Genomic DNA, 18712 nt, shown 5'->3' with positions numbered 1-18712 from the left:
TAAGAAACGACAAGTAAACACCATAATTACATATCTGCCATCATGGAAGAGGGTCTGAATAAGTGTCCGAGTGTTCGAACCCTAATGCCTGAAAAAGGGAAAGTAAACACCATAAATTACAGATCTGCCATCATGAAAGAGGGTCCGAATAAGTGTCCGAGTGTTCGAATGCTAGTTCATGAGAAATGGCAAGTAAACACCATAATTACATATCTGTCATAATGCAAGATGGTCCGAATAAGTGACCAAGTGTTTAAACCGTAATGCATGAGAAATGTCAATTAAGCACCATAATTACATATCTGCCATCATGCAAGAGGGCCCGAATAAGTGTCCGAGTGTTTAAACACTAGTGCATGACAAATGGCAAATAAACACCATGATTACATATCTGCCATCATGCAAGAGGGTCCAAATTAGTGTCTGAGTATTTAAACCCTAATGCAAGAGAAATGGAAAGTAAACACCATAATTACCTATCTGTCATCATGCAAGAGAGTCTGAATAAGTGTCTGAGTGTTTATAGCCTAATGCATGAAAAATGGCAAATAAACACCATAATTACATATCTTTCATCATTCAAGACAGTCCGAATAAGTGTCCGAGTTTTTGAATGCTAATGCATGAGAAATAGCAAGTAAACACCATAATTACATATCGGCCGTCATGCAAGAGGGTCCGAATAAGTGTCCAATTGTTTAATCCGTAATGCAGGATAAATGGCAAGTAAACACCATAATTACACATCTGCTATCATGCAAGAGGGTTTGAAGAAGTGTTCTAGTGTTTAAACCCTAATGCATGACAAATGGCAAGTAAACACCATAATTACATATCTGCCATCATGCAAGAGGGTCCGAATAAGTGTCCGAGTGTTTAATCCTTAGTGCAGGAGAAATGGCAAGTAAACACCATAATTACATATCTGTCATCATGCAAGAGGGTACGAATACGTGTCTGAGTGTTCAAATCATAATGCACGCGAAATGGCAAGTAAACACCATAATTGCATATCTGCCATCATGCAAGAGTGTCCGAATAAGTGTCCTAGTGTTTAAACCCTAATGCATGACAAATGACATGTTAACACTGTAAATACATATCTGCCATTATGCAAGAGGGTCCAAATAAGTGTCCGAGTGTTTAAACCATAATGCATGAGCAATGGCAGGTAAACAACATAAAAATATATCTGCCGCGATACAAGAGGGTCCGAATAAGTGTCCGAATGTTTAAACCCTAGTGAATGAGAAATGGAAAGTAAGCACCCTAATTACATATCTGCCATCATGCAAGAGGGTCCGAATACGTGTCCGAGTGTTGAAACCCTAATGCATGAGAAATGACAAGTATACCCCATAACTACATATCTGCCATCATGCAAGAGGTTTCGAATAAGTGACCGAGTGTTTGAACCCTAATGCATGAGAAATGGCAAATAAACACCATAATTACGTATCTTCCATCATGCAAGAGGGCCCGAATAAGTTTTCGAATGTTTACACCCCAATGCATGAGAAATGGCAACTAAACACCATAATTACATATCTGCCATCATGCATGAGGGTCCGAATATGTGACCGAGTCTTCGAATACTAATGCACGAGAAATGGAAAGTAAACACTATAATTACATATCTGCCATCATGCAAGAGTGTCCGAATTGGTGTCCGAGTGTTTGAACCCTAATGCACGAGAAAGGGCAAGTAAACACCATAGTTAAAAATCTGCCATGCTCTAAGAGGGTTCGAATAAGTGTCAGATTGTTTAAGCCCTAATACGTGAGAAATGGCATGTAAACACCATAATTACATATTTGCCATCATGCAAGAGGGTCCAAATGAGTGTCCAAGTGTTTAAACCCTAATGCATGAGAAAGGGCAAGTAAACACCGTAATTACATATCTGCCATCATGCATGAGGGTCTGAATAAGTGTCCGAGTGTTCAAACCCTAATGCCTGAAAAAGGGAAAGTAAACTCCATAATTACATATCTGCCATCATGGACGAGGGTCCGAATAAGTATCCAAGTGGTCGAACGCTAATGCATGAGAAATCTCAAGTAAACACCATAATTACATATCTGTCATCATGCAAGACGGTCCGAATAAGTGTCCAAGTGTATAAACCCTAATGCATGAGAAATGTCAATTAAACACCATAATTACATATCTGCCATCATGCAAGAGGGCCCGAATAAGTGTCCGAGTGTGTAAACCCTAGTAAATGAGAAATGGAAAGTAAGTACCATAATTGCATATCTGCCATCATGCAAGAGGGTCCGAATACATGTCCAAGTGTTGAAACTCTTATGCATGAGAAATGACAAGTAAACACCATAACTACATAAATGCCATCATGCAAGAGGTTCGAATAAATGACCGAGTGTTTGAACCGTAATGCATGAGAAATGGCAAATAAACACCATAATTACATATCTGCCATCATGCAAGAGGGTCCGAATAAGTTTTCGAGTGTTTAAACCCCAATGCATGAGAAATGGCAAGTAAACACCATAATAACATATATGCCATCATGCATGAGGGTCCGAATACGTGACCGAGTGTTCGAACCCTAATGTATGAGAAATGGCAAGTAAACACCATAGTTACGTATCTGCCATGCTCCAAGAGGGTCCAAATAAGTATCAGATTGTTTAAGCCCTAATGCGTGAGAAATGGCATGTAAACACCATAATTACATATCTGCCATCATGCAAGAGGCTCTGAATAAGTGTCCGAGTGTTCGAACCCTAATGTATGAGAAATGGCTTGTAAACACCATAATTACATATCTGTCGTCATGCAAGAGGGTCCGAATAAGTGTCCGAGTGTTCGAACGCGAATGCCTGAGAAATGGCAAGTAAACACCATAATTACATATCTGCCATTATGTAAGAGGGTCCGAATAATTGCCCGAGTGTTCAAACCCTAACGCATGAGAAATGGCAAGTAAACACCATAATTACGTGTATGTCATCATGCAACAGGGTCCGAATACGTGTCCGAGTGTTTAAACCCTAATGCATGAGAAATGGAAAACAAACACCATAATTACATATCTACCATCATGCAAGAGCGTCTGGATAATTATCCAAGTGTTCGGACCTAGTGCCAGATAAATGGAAAGTAAACACCATAATTACATATTTGCGATCATGCCAGGGGGTCCGAATACGTGTCCGAGTGTTTAAACCCTAATGCATGAGAAATGGCAAGTAAACACCATAACTACATATTTGCCATCACGCAAGAGGGTCCGAATAAGTGTCCGATTGTTCGAACCCTAAGTAAACCCCATAATCACATATCTGTCATCATGCAAGAGGGTCCAAATAAATGTCCGAGTGTTTAAACCCTATTGCACGAGAAATGGCAAGTAAACACCATAATTACATATCTGCCCTCATGCAAGAGGGTCAGAATAAGTGTCCGAGTGTTCTAACCCTAATGCAAGAGAAATGGAAAGTAAAAACCATAATTACATATCTGCCATCATGCGAGAGGGTCCGAATAAGTGTCCGAGTGCACGAACTCTAATGCATGAGAAATGGCAAATAAACCCAATAATTACATATCTGCTATCATGCAAGAGGGTCTGAATAAGTTTCCGAGTGTTTAAACCCGAATGCATAAGAAATGGCATGCATGCACCGTAATTACATATCCGCCATCATGCATGAGGGTCCGAATACGTGTCCGATTGTCCGAATCCGAATGCACAAGAAATGGCAAGTAAACACCATATTTACATATCTACCATCTTGCAAGAGGGTCCGAATAAGTGTCCGAGCGTTTAAACCCTAATGCAAGAGAAATGACAAGTAAACACCATAATTACATATCTGCCATCACGCAACAGGGTACGAATACGTGTCCGAGTGTTTATACCCTAATGCACAAGAAATGGCAAGTAAATCCCATAATTACATATCTGCCACCTTGGAAGAGGGTCTGAATAACTGTGCGAGTGTTCGAACCCTAGTGCCTGAAAAAGGGAAAGTAAACACCATAATTACATATCTGCCATCATGCAAGAGGGTCCGAATATGTCCGAGTGTTCGAACGCTAATGCATGAGAAATGTCAAGTAAACAACATAATTGCATATCTGTCATCATGCAAGACGGTCCGAATAAGTGTCCAAGTGTTTAAACCCTAATGCATGAGAAATGTCAATTAACACCATAATGACATATCTGCCATCATGCAAGAGGGTCCGAATAAGTGTCCGAGTGTTTAAACTCTAATTCATGACAAATGTTAAATAAACACCATGATTACATTTCTGCCATCATGCAAGAGGGTCTGAATAAATGTCCGATTGTTTAAACACTAATGCATGACAAATGGTAAATAAACACCATGATTACATATCTGCCATCATGCAAGTGGGTCCGAATAAGTGTCCGAGTGTTTAAAACCTAATGCATGAGAAATGACAAGTAAGTACCATAATATCCTATCTGCCATCATGTAAGAGGGTCTGAATAAGTGTCTGATTGTTTAAACCCTAATGCATGACAAATGGCAAATAAACACCATAATTACATATCTGCCATCATACAAGAGGGTTTGAATAAGTGTCCGAGTGTTTAAACCCGAATGGTTGAGAAATGGCAAGTAAACACCATAATTACATATCTGCTATCATACAAGAGGGTTTGAATAAGTGTCTGACTATTCGAACCCTAACGCATGAGAAATGGCAAGTAAGTACCATAATTACGTATCTCGCATCATGCAAGAGGGTCGGAATAAGTGTCCGAGAGTTTAAAGCCTAATGCAGGAGAAATGGCAAGTAAACACCGTTATTACATATCTGCCATCATGGAACAGGGTCCGAATACGTGTCCGAGTGTTTAAACCCTAATGCATGAGAAATGACAAATAAACACCATAATTACATATCTGCTATCATGCAACAGGGTCCGAATACGGGTCCGAGTGTTTAAACCCTAATGCATGAGAAATGACAAATGAGCACCATAATTACATATCGGCCATCATGCAAGAGCGTCTGAATAAGTGTCCTAGTGTTCGAACCCAAGTGCCAGAAAAATAGAAAGTAAACACCATAATTACATATCTGCCATCATGACAGAGGGTCCGAATATGTGTCCGAGTGTTTAAACACTAATGCATGAGAAATGGCAAATAAGTACCATAATTACATATCTGTCATCATGCAAGAGGGTCCGCATACGTGTCCGAGTGTTGAAACCCTAATGCATGAGAAATGACAAGTTAACACCATAACTATATATCTGCCATCATGCAAGACGGTTCGAATAAGTGACCGAGTGTTTGAACTCTAATGCATGAGAAATAGCAAATAAACACCATAATTACATATTGGCCATCATGCAAGATGGTCCGAATAAGTTTTCGAGTGTTTAACCCCAATGCATGAGAAATGGCAAGTAAACACCACAATTACATATCTGCCATCATGCATGGGGGTCCGAATACGTGACCGAGTGTTCGAATCCTAATGCACGAGAAATGGCAAGTATACACCATAATTACATATCTTCCATCATGCAAAGAGGGTCCGAACGGGTGTCCGAGTGTTCGAACCCTAATGCATGAGAAATGGCAAATAAACACCACAGTTACACATCTGCCATTCTTCAAGAGCGTACGAATAAGTGTCAGATTGCTTAAGCCCCAATGCGTGAGAAATGGCATGTAAACACCATAATCACATATCTGCCATCATGCAAGAGGGTCCGAATAAGTGTCCAAGTGTTTACACCCGAATGCATGAGAAATGGCAAACAGGCATCGTAATTACATATCTGCCATCATGCAAGAGGGTCTGAATAAGTGTCCAAGTGTTCGAACCCTATTGTATGAGAAATGGCTAGTAAAACACCATAATTACATATCTGCTGTCATGCAAGAGGGTCCGAATAAGTGTCCGAGTGTTCAAACGCTAATGCATGAGAAATGGCAAGTAAACACCATAATTACATATCTGCCATCATGCATGAGGGTCTGAATAAGTGTCCGGGTGTTCGAACCCTAACGCATGAGAAATGGAAAGTAAACACCATAATTACGTATCTGCCATCATGCAAGAGGGTCCGAATAAGTGTCCGAGTGTTTAAAGCCTAATGCAGGAGAAATGGCAAGTAAACACCATAATTACATATCTGCCATAATGCAACAGGGTCCGAATACGTGTCTGAGTGTTTAAACCCTAATGCATGAGAAATGGCAAATAAACACCATAATTACATATCTACCATCATGCAAGAACGTCTGAATAAGTGTCCTAGTGTTCGAACCCTAGTGCCTGAAAAATGGAAAGTAAACACCATAATTATATATCAGCCAACATGCCAGAGGGTCCGAATACGTGTCCGAGTGTTTAAACCCTAATGCATGAGAAATGGCAAGTAAACACCATAATTACATATCTGCCATCATGCAAGAACGTCTAAATAAGTGTCCTAGTGTTCGAGCCCTAGTGCCTGAAAAATGGAAAGTAAACACCATAATTACATATAGGCCATCATGCCAGAGGGTCTGAATACGTGTCCGAGTGTTTAAACCCTAATGCATGAGAAATGACAAGTAAACACCATAATTACATATCTGCCATCCTGCAAGAGGGTCTGAATAAGTGTCCGAGTGTTCAAACCTAAATGCGTGAGAAATGGAAAGCAAACACCATAATTGCTTATCTGTCATCATGCAAGAGGGACAGAATAAGTGTCCGAGTGCTCGAACTCTAACGCATGAGAATTGGCAAATAAACGCAACAGTTACATATCTGCCATCATGCAAGAGGGTCCGAACAAGTTTCCGAGTGTTTAAAACCAATTGCATGAGCAATGGCAAGAAAACACCGTAATTACATATCTACCATCTTGCATGAGGGTCCGAATACGTGTCCGATTGTCCGAATCCGAATGCACGAGAAATGGCAAGTCAACACCAAATTTTCGTATCTGCCATCATGCAAGAGGGTCCGAATATGTGTCCGAGCGTTTAAACCCTAATGCAAGAGAAATGGCAAATAAACACCATAATTACATATCTGCCATTAGGCAACAGGGTCCGAATACGTGCCCGAGTGTCTATACCCTAATGCATAAGAAATGGCAAATAAACACCTTAATTACATATCTGCCATCATGGAAGAGGGTCGGAATAAGTGTCCGAGTGTTCGAACGCTAATGCATGAGAAATGGCAAGTAAACACCATAATTACATATCTATCATCATACAAGAGGGTCTGAATAAGTGTCCAAGTGTTTAAACCCTAATGCATGAGAAATGCCAATTAAACACCATAATTACATATCTGCCATCATGCAAGAGGGCCCGAATAAGTGTTCGAGTGTTTAAACACTAATGCATGACAAATGGAAAATAAACACCATGATTACATATTTGCCATCATGCAAGAGGGTCCGAATAAGTGTCCGAGTATTTAAACCCTAACGCATGAGAAATGGAAAGTAAACACCATAATTGCCTATCTACCATCATGCAAGAGAGTCTGAATAAGTGTTTGAGTGTTTAAACCCTAATGCATGAAAAATGGCAAATAAACAACATAATTACATATCTACCATCATGCAAGAACGTCTACATAAGTGTCCGAGTGTTTGAACCCTAATGGATGAGAAATGGCTAGTAAACACCATAATTACATATCTGCCATCATGTAAGAGGATCCGGATACGTATCCGTGTGTTTAAACCCTAATGCATGAGAAATGGCAAGTAAACATCACAATTACATATCGGCCATCATGCATGAGGGTCCGAATACGTGTCCGAGTGTTCGAATCCTAACGCATAAGAAATGGCAAGTAAATACCATAATTACATATATGCCATCATGCAAGAGGGTCCGAATACATGTCCGAGTGTTCGAATCGTAATGCATGCGAAATGGCAAGTAAACACCATAATTACATATCTGCCCTCATGCAAGAGGGTCTGAATGGGTGTCCGATAGTTCGAACCCTAATGCATGAGAAATGGCAAATAAACACCATAGTTACATATTTGCCATTCTCCAAGAGGGTATGAATAAGTGTTAGATTGTTTAAGCCCTAATGCGTGAGAAATGGCATGTAAACACCATAATCACATATCTGCCACCATGCAAGAGGGTCCGAATAAGTGTCCAAGTGTTTAAACCCGAATGCATGAGAAATGGCAAGTAGGCACCGTAATTACATATCTGCCATCATGCAAGAGGGTCTGAATAAGTGTCCAAGTGTTCGAACCCTAATGTAAGAGAAATGGCTAGTAAAACACAATAATTACATATCTACCATCATGCAAGAGAGTCCGAATAAGTGTCCGAGTGTTCGAACGCTAATGCATGAGAAATGGCAAGAAAACACCATAATTACATATCTGCCATCATGCAAGAGGGTCCGAATAAGTGTCCGAGTGTTCGAACCTAACGCATGAGAAATGGAAAGTAAACACCATAATTACGTATCTGCCATCATGGAAGAGGTTTCGAATAAGTGTCCGAGTGTTCGAACCTACCGCATGAGAAATGGCAAGTAAACACCATAATTACATATCTGCCATCATGCAACAGGGTCCGAATACGTGTCTGAGTGTTTAAACCCTAGTGCATGAGAAATGGCAAATAAACACCATAATTACATATCTGCCATCATGCAAGAACGTCAAAATAAGTGTCCCAGTGTTCGAGCCCTAGTGCCTGAAAAATGGAAAGTAAACACCATAATTACATACAGGCCATCATGCCAGAGAGTCCGAATACATGTCCGTGTGTTTAAACCGTAATGCATAAGAAATGGCAAGTAAAGACCATAACTACATATTTGCCATCATGCAAGAGGGTCCGAATATGTGTCCGATTTTTCGAACCATAATGCACCAGAAATGGCAAGTAAACCCCATAATCACATATCTGTCGTCATGCAAGAGAGCCCAAATAAGTGTCCGAGTGTTTAAACCCAAATGCATGAGAAATGGCAAGTAAACACCATAATTACATATATGCCATCCTGCAAGAGGGTCTGAATATGTGTTCGAGTGTTCAAACCCAAATGCATGAGACATGGAAAGCAAACACCATAATTGCATATCTGTCATCATGCAAGAGGGTCCGAATAAGTGTCCGAGTGCTTGAACTGTAATGCATGAGAAATGGCAAATAAACACAATAATTACATATCTGCCGTCATGCAAGAGGGTCCGAACAAGTTTCCGAGTGTTTAAACCCAATTGCATTAGCAATGGCAAGAAAACACCGTAATTACATATCTGTCATCGGGCAAGACGGTCTGAATAAGTGTCCAAGTGTTTAAACCCTAATGCATGAGAAATGTCAATTAAACACCATAATTACATATTTGCCATCATGCAAGAGGGCCCGAATAACTTATGCAAATGGGTTAGAGAGAGAAGCTCTGACATCTCTCTAGAAAACCCTTGTTTTCTAGGGTTCAATATCTCATTGATTTACGATGTCCGGAGTTAATGCTATCCCTAATGAGTTAAATGCAAAAGTTAATGATCCCATCTGTTCAGTAGGATCAGGCATCGATAAAGATAGTATTCATTTGGGAGATTCTGAGTTGGAAACACAAAGAACATCTGTGTTCAAAGCCATGGATACGTCTGCAGCAAAAATGGTCAGTTCACCCTCTCTTAGTGGGAATATTGTAGCTAGCGCAGAGCATGGAGTTGCAGTGGAGTATACATCGGGGTTGAGGAACTCAGATTTGTTGGGTACATGTGTGACAGGGCAAATCGATTTGGCTGCGAAGGCTCGAGAGCGATCTGAAGGGATCGAAGGGGTAGATCGAACCGTGATTACGCAGATCGGTGTTGATGAGGTTACTCAGGGTAATACAGATCGTTTGGAAAAGCTTAAAGCCCCAATGATCTTAGCTTCAGAGAAGGAAGGTGGAGAGGTCTTTCCTTCGACTCCGATGGGTCAGACCTCTAACCCTAGATGGTCAGAAAGTGTTGACAATGAAGACTACAGATTTCAAAATCTTCCTGATAGCCTTGAGGTTGCTAGAATCAGAGGTGAAGGGAGGAGTCGTCCAACTCTCGATGTCTTGTCTGTGGGTAATGATTCGGAAGCTGTGAATGTTCCCAACCAGTCTGGTGGTCGAGGAAGGGGCGGAGAAAGTTACCGAGGGGCGAGAGGGGGTCGAGGGGGAAATGGAGGCAGGAGCTCCTCTGATGTTATGGGGCCTAATCAGCCTCAGCAGAGATCTTGGGCCAACGTGGCTGCGGCACCAACGCGATCTAATATCAAACTAAGGTATATTCCCCCTACTCAGATTGATGATGCTGTTGTGGTTAATATGCCTCGGAGATCAGATCCTCTGGAGAAATGGGACTCATGTTTGGTAGGCTATTTCATAGATAAGGGTGTAGGTTACAACTACCTTCGTAACAGTGCCTTTGGGTTGTGGAAAAACAAAGGCCTTAAGGAAGTTTTAACCAACGGGGATGGTTTTATGTTCTTTATTTTTGATTCCCCGGAATGTTGCAGAGAGGTGCTTGAAGAGGGGCCTTGGTATATTGGTGGTTATTTACTCATCCTAAAACAATGGAAAAGGATGATGAAGCTAGCCAAGGAAAAATCCACCAAGATTCCGATTTGGGTTAAGTTTTTTAACATCCCACTGGAGTACTGGGACCCGGATGGGCTGAGTAGGATTGCTAGTGCTATTGGCAGTCCTCTTTGTATGGACCAACTCACAGCTAGAGGGTCCAGGGTGGCTTTTGCAAGGGTGTGCATTGAGATAGAGGCTACCGCCAAACTTCCTACCTACTTCCAGATTCGCTGTGATGATGAAGCAGTCCTGATCCGTGTTGAATACCAAGGCTTGCCTTCCATCTGCCAACACTGCCAAATTTTTGGTCACGATACTCAGAAGTGTGTATCTAAACAGGTGGCGCACCTAATTGCCCTCCAAAAGAACTCTGAGGAAGCTGTTGAGGTGCCGGAAGAAGAATGGACTACTGTCCAAGCCAAAGGGAAGAGGAAAGTGGGGGATCCGAATCCTGAAAGTGTGGATGCTCCTAGTCTGGTGCCTGATGTTCCAACAACAACCATTCCAGTAGTGGAAAACACTATCCCAACAGTGGCAGTGAGCTCATCAGAGGAGGAGTTAGAGACGCCAGTGAAGGAAGCTAAAATGTTTCATAATAGTGTTATGGAGTTGACTAAGACGGTGCTCCCACAGGCTGCAGGACTCTTGGAGGCAGTGATTGCTGATACCATGCCAGCTACGGTGCGTTCATCAGGGGCTACTCAAGTCCCAAAAACTCAGCATGTTCAAGGTAGCAAATCCTCTGGCAAAAGTCAGAGGAAAAAGAAGAAGTAACTGCTGTTTCAGTTGGTTATGGGATGTACTTTTTGTTTTTGTTTCCAATGACTTTTAAAATTGCTTCTTGGAATGTTAGAGGGTTGAATGATCCTTCTAAACATAAAGATCTTAAAAAATTTGTGCTTAATGAAGATATCCAAGTCATTGGTGTTTTGGAGACCAAAATTAGCAAACATAATGAAAATAAGATTTTTAATAACTGTTTTGAAAATTGGTCCTTTTTGTCTAACTCCCAACCAACTGAATCTGGTAGGGTGTGGGTGTGTTGGAACAGTGAAACTTGTGATGTCAAACTGTGCTCGATGTCTAACCAACACATCTTTTGTGAAGTTCTGCTTCGTGCCACTAAAGCCAGTATTTTTGCAACATTTGTTTATGCTGATAATAAACATACTGTGAGGAAAACATTTTTTGATAGAATGGTTCACATCTCCCATGTAAAGTCCAATTCCCCTTGTGTTTTCCTGGGTGATTTCAATGCCATAAGATATCGCCAGGAAAAAATAGGGGGCTCTTCGGTTTGGTCTAATGACAATGAAGAATTTAACACTTGTATTAACTCAGCTGATTTGACTGATCTCTCGTATGGTGGTTGTCAATTTACTTGGGCTAATAAAAGAGCTGATGGTGACTATATTGCTACTAAGATTGATAGGGTGTTAGTTAATGAGGACTGGCTGGTCAAATACCCTGAATCCAGTGCTTCTTTTCTTCCATCTGGTATTTCTGACCACTCACCTGCTGTTGTTAATATAAATGAGACCAAAACATCTTTTAAAAAACCTTTCAAATTTTTTGATTTCTGGTCTAAGCATCCTGATTTTCTGAATTGTGTGTCTACTACCTGGGATCAATTTATTAGAGGTGTTCCGATGTTTAGGGTCTGTCAAAAGCTTAAACAGCTTAAAACAGCCCTCAAGCTGTTGAATAAAAAGGATTACAGTGACATTTCTGTTAGAGTTCAAGTTTCGAAAGGTATTCTGGAATCAATCCAGATCAAGCTTGATAAAGATCCTCTGAATTGTGGCCTCCAGATTCAGGAGAGGGAGGAGTATAAGAAGTATCTGGGCCTTAGCAAGGTGGAGGAGAGTCTTGCTCTTCAAAAATCCAGGATTCAATGGCTTAATTTGGGGGACAGGAATAGTAGCTTCTTCTTTAGGTCGGTGAGGAGTAATACTAATAGGGGTAAAATCTTGAGTGTCGAGTTGGGGAATGGTGATAGTATTACGGAGATCAGTGGCATTCACACTGCTTTTGTTCAGTTTTATACTAACCTCTTTGGATCTCCCTTTGAGGACCAGTATAATGGCATTGATAGGATCAATTCTTTGGTGAAAACTAGAGTTTCTGTGTCTCAGTATGATATGCTTGCTATGCCTATCTCTGATGCTGAGATTAAGGATGTTTTTTGGTCCCTTAAGCCTAACAAGGCCCCGGGACCTGATGGGTATTCGGCGGGTTTTTTCAAGAGCTCTTGGGATATTGTGGGCAAGGAGGTCACCCTTGCTATAAGATCCTTTTTTGAAACTGGTAAACTTCTCTCGGAGGTTAACAGTACGATTATAGCTCTCATTCCTAAAGTCCCTAACCCCACGAAGGTTGGGGACTATAGGCCTATCTCCTGTTGCAACACAATCTATAAGTGCATAGCCAAGATCATTGCCAATAGAGTTAAGATTGTTCTTCCGGATCTGGTAGATCCTGTGCAATCAGCTTTTGTCCAGGGTAGACGGATCTCGGATAACATCTTCTTGTCCCAGGAGATAATGAGGGGTTATCATAGAAATTCTAAAATTCCCAAGTGTGCTATGAAAGTGGACATTATGAAAGCCTATGATAATGTTAGGTGGGAGTTCATTCTTGATATCTTGTCAGCTATGAACTTTCCCCCTTGTATGATTATGTGGATCAAGGCTTGTATGACGAGTCCTTCTTTCTCGATCTGCATTAATGGGAGTCTCCATGGGTATTTCAAAGGGGCTAGGGGGCTTAGACAAGGTGATCCAATGTCACCCTACTTGTTTGTTTTGGCTATGGAAATCTTAGCTAGAATTTTGGCTGAAAAAGCTTGTGATCCCCTCTTCAAGTTCCATTGGAGGTGTGATAAGACCAAAATCGTTAATCTTTGCTTTGCTGATGATCTTATGATCTTCAGTAAAGGTGATACTGCCACTGTCAACCTTATCATGCAAGGCCTTGAGGAGTTTAGACAATTATCTGGTCTCACCCCTAGTCCTAGTAAGAGTAATATATTCTTCTCGGGGTGTAATAGGGAGCTTAAAAATGACATTCTTCGCACCTCTAAGTTTACTGAAGGCACTCTCCCGGTGAAATACTTGGGTGTGCCTTTGATCACTACGAAGCTTAAGGCTACTGATTGTAAGATCCTGGTTGAGAGAATCATCAAGAGGATTAAGAGCTGGACCAATAGACTTCTTTCCTATGCGGGTAGAGCTCAACTTATCCAGACTATCCTTTTCTCCATGCAAGTCTATTGGTCCTCTCTTTTTATCCTCCCTAAGAAGGTAATTAGAGAGATTGATAGCATTTTGAGAGCTTTTCTTTGGTCGGGTGTTGATTTGAAGACGCATAGTGCTAAAATTGCTTGGAATAATGTCTGTAAGCCTAAAGGTGAAGGGGGCTTAGGGTTCAAGGAGATGGGGGTCTGGAATAGGGCGGCTATCACCAAGCATGTTTGGTTCTTGTTTTCTGGAGGGGAAGGATCTATGTGGTGCCAATGGGTTAAGTCTTACTTACTTAAGGGTAAGAGCTTTTGGCATGTTAAGATGCCTAGTGACCCCTCTTGGGTCTGGAGGAAAATTCTGTCTATTAGGAAAAACATCTTCCCTCTTATCAAGTTTAAAATTGGTAATGGGGAGAAGGTGTTTCTGTGGTTTGACAATTGGCATCCTTTGGGTTCCTTATGGGACAGATTTGGGCATAGGATTATGTACGACACGGGTCTTTCTTTCGAGTCTAAAGTTAGTGCTGTCATATCTAATAATGATTGGAGATGGCCTATTGACAACTCTTGGGAGATCAAGGAGTGGATCTCTTCCACTCCTCTTGAGCTTAAACCAAATAATGATATCCAGGATTGTCCTGTCTGGAACCTGACTGTGGATGGGAATTTTACCATACAATCCGCGTGGAATTGTTGGAGGGATAAGGGTACTAAAGTGCCTTGGACTAATCTTGTTTGGGGGCATCCGTCCATTCCTAGAGTCAGCTTTGTAGTCTGGATGGCCATTCACGAGAGATTAAACACGGGGGATAGGTTGCTTCTATTCGGCCTTGTCCCTAATTCTAAATGCCCCCTCTGTCAAGGCCTTGAGGAGAATCACTCCCATCTGTTCTTCAGGTGTGTGTATTCTTCTAGGATCTGGGGTGCCATTCAGGTTAAGTGTAACATTAGCTGGCCCCAATTAACCTGGCTGGAGTACGTGGCCTATGCTACAAAGTCTACCAGAGGCAAAGCCCTGAAGTCTTCTCTTACTAAACTATCCTTCCTTTGCACTGTCTATCAGATCTGGATTGAAAGGAATAGAAGGATTTTTAGCAAGGAGTTTAAACCTGAAAAAACTGTGACTAACCTTATTGTCCAAATGGTTAGAGGTAGGATGCTTTCTATGTATAATCTGGCTAACTCTGCAGGTGATGATTGGTATCTATCTCAATGGAATCTACCTGCAACAATTATGAAGCAGCCCCAGGACAACAATGCTGGGAGTGTACTGAGAGGGGACAAGTTACCTATATTGAGGGTTGAGTGAGGGGAGCATATATTGAGGGATTTCTAACTGGTTACTCTTTTGCAGATTTATGTCATGGATGCTTGTCCCAATCTGATGATGTCTTCATACTCTCTAATATGTTCGGCTAAAGTCATATGTGGGCCGAGTGGAGTGAGCCAAAATAATGTCAATTTATCTTGTGGGTTGAGAGATGTGAGGCTACTCACCATCATATTTCTAACTGTTATTCTGTATACTAACTCTTATGTGCAGGTTGAGGAAGCATCCTTATACAGCAAATCAGTTGAGATAATTAGTGAGTTTGAGAGATGTGGGCCTAGTGAAGAGAGGACATATACTGTGTGGAGTGTTGTTATTAGATGTGGGCCGAGTGATGGGAGGTCTCATATTCCCAGATTTATTTTCCTCCTTCTCTATGATGTCTCATGTATTATTGGCACTTACTATCTAGTTCACTTTGGGCAGGTGAAACATAAAACTGTCTGGTGGGTTTATTACTGGCAGTCTCCTTTGTACTGTTATTGGGACTGTTATTGGATTCCGGCTGCAAGTTGGATGATGTTGGGGAAGGCTCATGGATGTTGGCAACAAGATGTGCCTGCTATCGAATTTAGTGTTGACTGGTGGTGTGGAGGTGGCTGCAACCTGCGCCCCTCGGGGAAGCTTTATGCTGTGTGGAGATGCTTTTCGGTGATGGCAGCACGGTGCGCCTTACCTTGGCACTTCAGTGGGTTCATAAGCTGTTTTAAATTCTGCTTGTATATAGATCTGAATGGTGGGACTTTTATTATTGTGTATTGTAACGTTGTCCCTTTTTTTTGGGTTCTTAGTTTTCTAGATCTGGATGTGTTTAAGCCTAAGATAAGGGCTGTTTTTTTTTTGGTATTCACGGTGATCTTGGTATTATCTTAGTTCAGATGCTTCTTTGTAACAGTGTAGATCTTGTGCAAGCTCCCTATCTGTTTGTGGGATATGGTTCTTGAACAAGTCTTTTGTGCTTAGTTGCTCTGGCTGTTTAGAGTTTGTTTTTTTTGTGTGGTTGGCTTGCCTCTCTGGTGCCAGCTGTTTGTTTGGTTGTTGCCGTTGTAGTTTGGGGTAGGGCCTGGGGTATGCCCCTTGTAATCGTGTAAATTTTCTTGTTTTATTTATTTCTTACTTACCCAAAAAAAAGAGGGCCCGAATAAGTGTCCGAGTGTTTAAACACTAATGCATGACAAATGGCAAATAAACACCATGATTACATATCTGCCATCATGCAAGAGGGTCCGAATAAGTGTCCGAGTATTTAAACCCTAACGCATGAGAAATGGAAAGTAAACACCATAATTGCCTATCTGCCATCATGTAAGAGAGTCTGAATAAGTGTTTGAGTGTTTAAACCCTAATGCATGAAAAATGGCAAATAAACAACATAATTACATATCAGTCATCATGCTAGACGGTCCGAATAAGTGTCCGAGTGTTTGAACCCTAATGCATGAGAAATGGTTAGTAAACACCATAATTACATATCTGCCATCATGCAAGAGGATCTGAATACGTGTTCGTGTGTTTAAACCCTAATGCATGAGAAATGACAAGTAAACATCACAATTACATATCGGCCATCATGCATGAGGGTCCGAATACGTGTCCGAGTGTTCGAATCGTAACGCACGAGAAATGGCAAGTAAATACCATAATTACATATATGCCATCATGCAAGAGGGTCCGAATACATGTCCGAGTGTTCGAATCGTAATGCATGCGAAATGGCAAGTAAACCCCATAATTACATATCTTCCATCATGCAAGAGGGTCCGAATGGGTGTCCGAGTGTTCGAACCCTAATGCATGAGAAATGGCAAATAAACACTATAGTTGCATATGTGCTATTCTCCAAGAGGGTACGAATAAGTGTCAGATTGTTTAAACCCGAATGCATGAGAAATGGCAAGTAGGCACCGTAATTACATATCAGCCATCATGCAAGAGGGTCTGAGTAAGTGTCCGAGTGTTCGAACCCTAATGTAAGAGAAATGGCTAGTAAAACACAATAATTACATATCTACCGTCATGCAAGAGGGTTCGAATAAGTCTCCGAGTGTTCGAACGCTAATGCATGAGAAATGCCAAGTAAACACCATAATTACATATCTGCCATCATGCAAGAGTGTCCGAATAACTGTCCGAGTGTTCGAACCTAACGCATGAGAAATGGCAAGTAAACACCATAATTACATATCTGCCATCACGGAAGAGGGTCCGAATAAGTGTCCGAGTGTTCAAACCTAACGCATGAGAAATGGAAAATAAACACCATAATTACATATCTGCCATCGTGCAAGAACGTCTAAATAAGTGTCCTTGTGTTCGAGCCCTAGTGCTTGAAAAATGGAAAGTAAACACCATAATTACATATATGCCATCATGCAAGAGGATCCGAATACGTGTCCGTGTGTTCGAATCCTTACGCACGAGAAATGGCAAGTAAATACCATAATTATATGTATGCCATCATGCAAGAGGGTCCGAATACATGTCCGAGTGTTCGAATCGTAATGCACGCGAAATGGCAAGTAAACACCATAATTACATATCTGCCATCGTGCAAGAGGGTCCGAATACATGTCCGAGTGTTTGAATCGTAATGCACGCGAAATGGCAAGTAAACACCATAATTACATTTCTGCCATCACCCAAGAGGGTCCGAATAAATTTCCGAGTGTTTAAACCCTAATGCATGAGAAATGGAAAGTAAACACCATAACTACCTATCTACCATCATGCAAAAGGGTCTGAATAGATGTATGAGGGTTTAAACCATAATGCATGAGAAATGGCAAATAAACACCATAATTACATATCTGCCATCATGCAATTTGGTCTGAGTAAGTGTCCGAGTGTTCGAACCCTAGTGTATGAGAAATGGCAAGTGGGCACCGTAATTTCATATCTTCCATCATGCAAGAGGGTCTGAATAAGTGTCCGAGTGTTCGAACCCAAATGTATGAGAAATGGCTAGTAAAACACCGTAATTACATATCTGCCGTCATGCAAGAGGGTCCGAATAAGTGTCCGAGTGTTCAAACTCTAATGCATGAGAAATGGCAAGTAAACACCATAATTACATATCTGCCATCATGCAAGAGGGTCTAAATAAGTGTACTAGTGTTCGAGCCCTAGTGCCTGAAAAATGGAAAGTAAACACCATAATTACATATAGGCCATCATGCTAGAGGGGCCGAATACGTGTCCGAGTGTTTAAACCCTAATGCATGAGAAATGGCAAGTAAACACCATAATTACATATCTGCCATCCTGCAAGAGGGTCTGAATAAGTGTCCGAGTGTTCAAACCCAAATGCGTGAGAAATGGAAAGCAAACACCATAATTGCATATCTGCCATCATGCAAGAGGGTCCGAATAAGTGTCCGAGTGCTCGAACTCTAATGCATGAGAATTGGCAAATAAACGCAATAGTTACATATCTGCCATCATGCAAGAGGGTCCGAACAAGTTTCTGAGTGTTTAAAACCAATTGCGTGAGCAATGGCAAGAAAACACCGTAATTACATATCTACCATCTTGCATGAGGGTCCGAATACGTGTCCGATTATCC

The 18712-nt window shown here is 41.3% G+C and overlaps 1 protein-coding gene across 1 annotated transcript; it reads left to right on the top strand.

The window, feature by feature from the left end:
• The first annotated feature begins 9472 nt into the window (after positions 1–9472).
• Positions 9473–16094, top strand: LOC145802458 (uncharacterized). Its single transcript, XM_082895180.1, has 5 exons — positions 9473–11349; positions 11433–15087; positions 15175–15261; positions 15364–15815; positions 16046–16094. The coding sequence occupies exons 1-5, from the start codon at positions 9473–9475 to the stop codon at positions 16092–16094; spliced, it is 6120 nt and encodes a 2039-aa protein (XP_082751306.1).
• The last annotated feature ends 2618 nt before the right edge of the window (positions 16095–18712 follow it).

This window comes from Camellia sinensis, chromosome 11 (genome assembly GCF_055761805.1).
Source record: "Camellia sinensis isolate YWXY chromosome 11, ASM5576180v1, whole genome shotgun sequence".
NCBI classification, from domain to species: domain Eukaryota; kingdom Viridiplantae; phylum Streptophyta; class Magnoliopsida; order Ericales; family Theaceae; genus Camellia; species Camellia sinensis.
The sequence above is the reverse complement of the archived record's forward strand: the minus strand, read 5'-3'. Positions and strand labels throughout refer to the sequence as shown.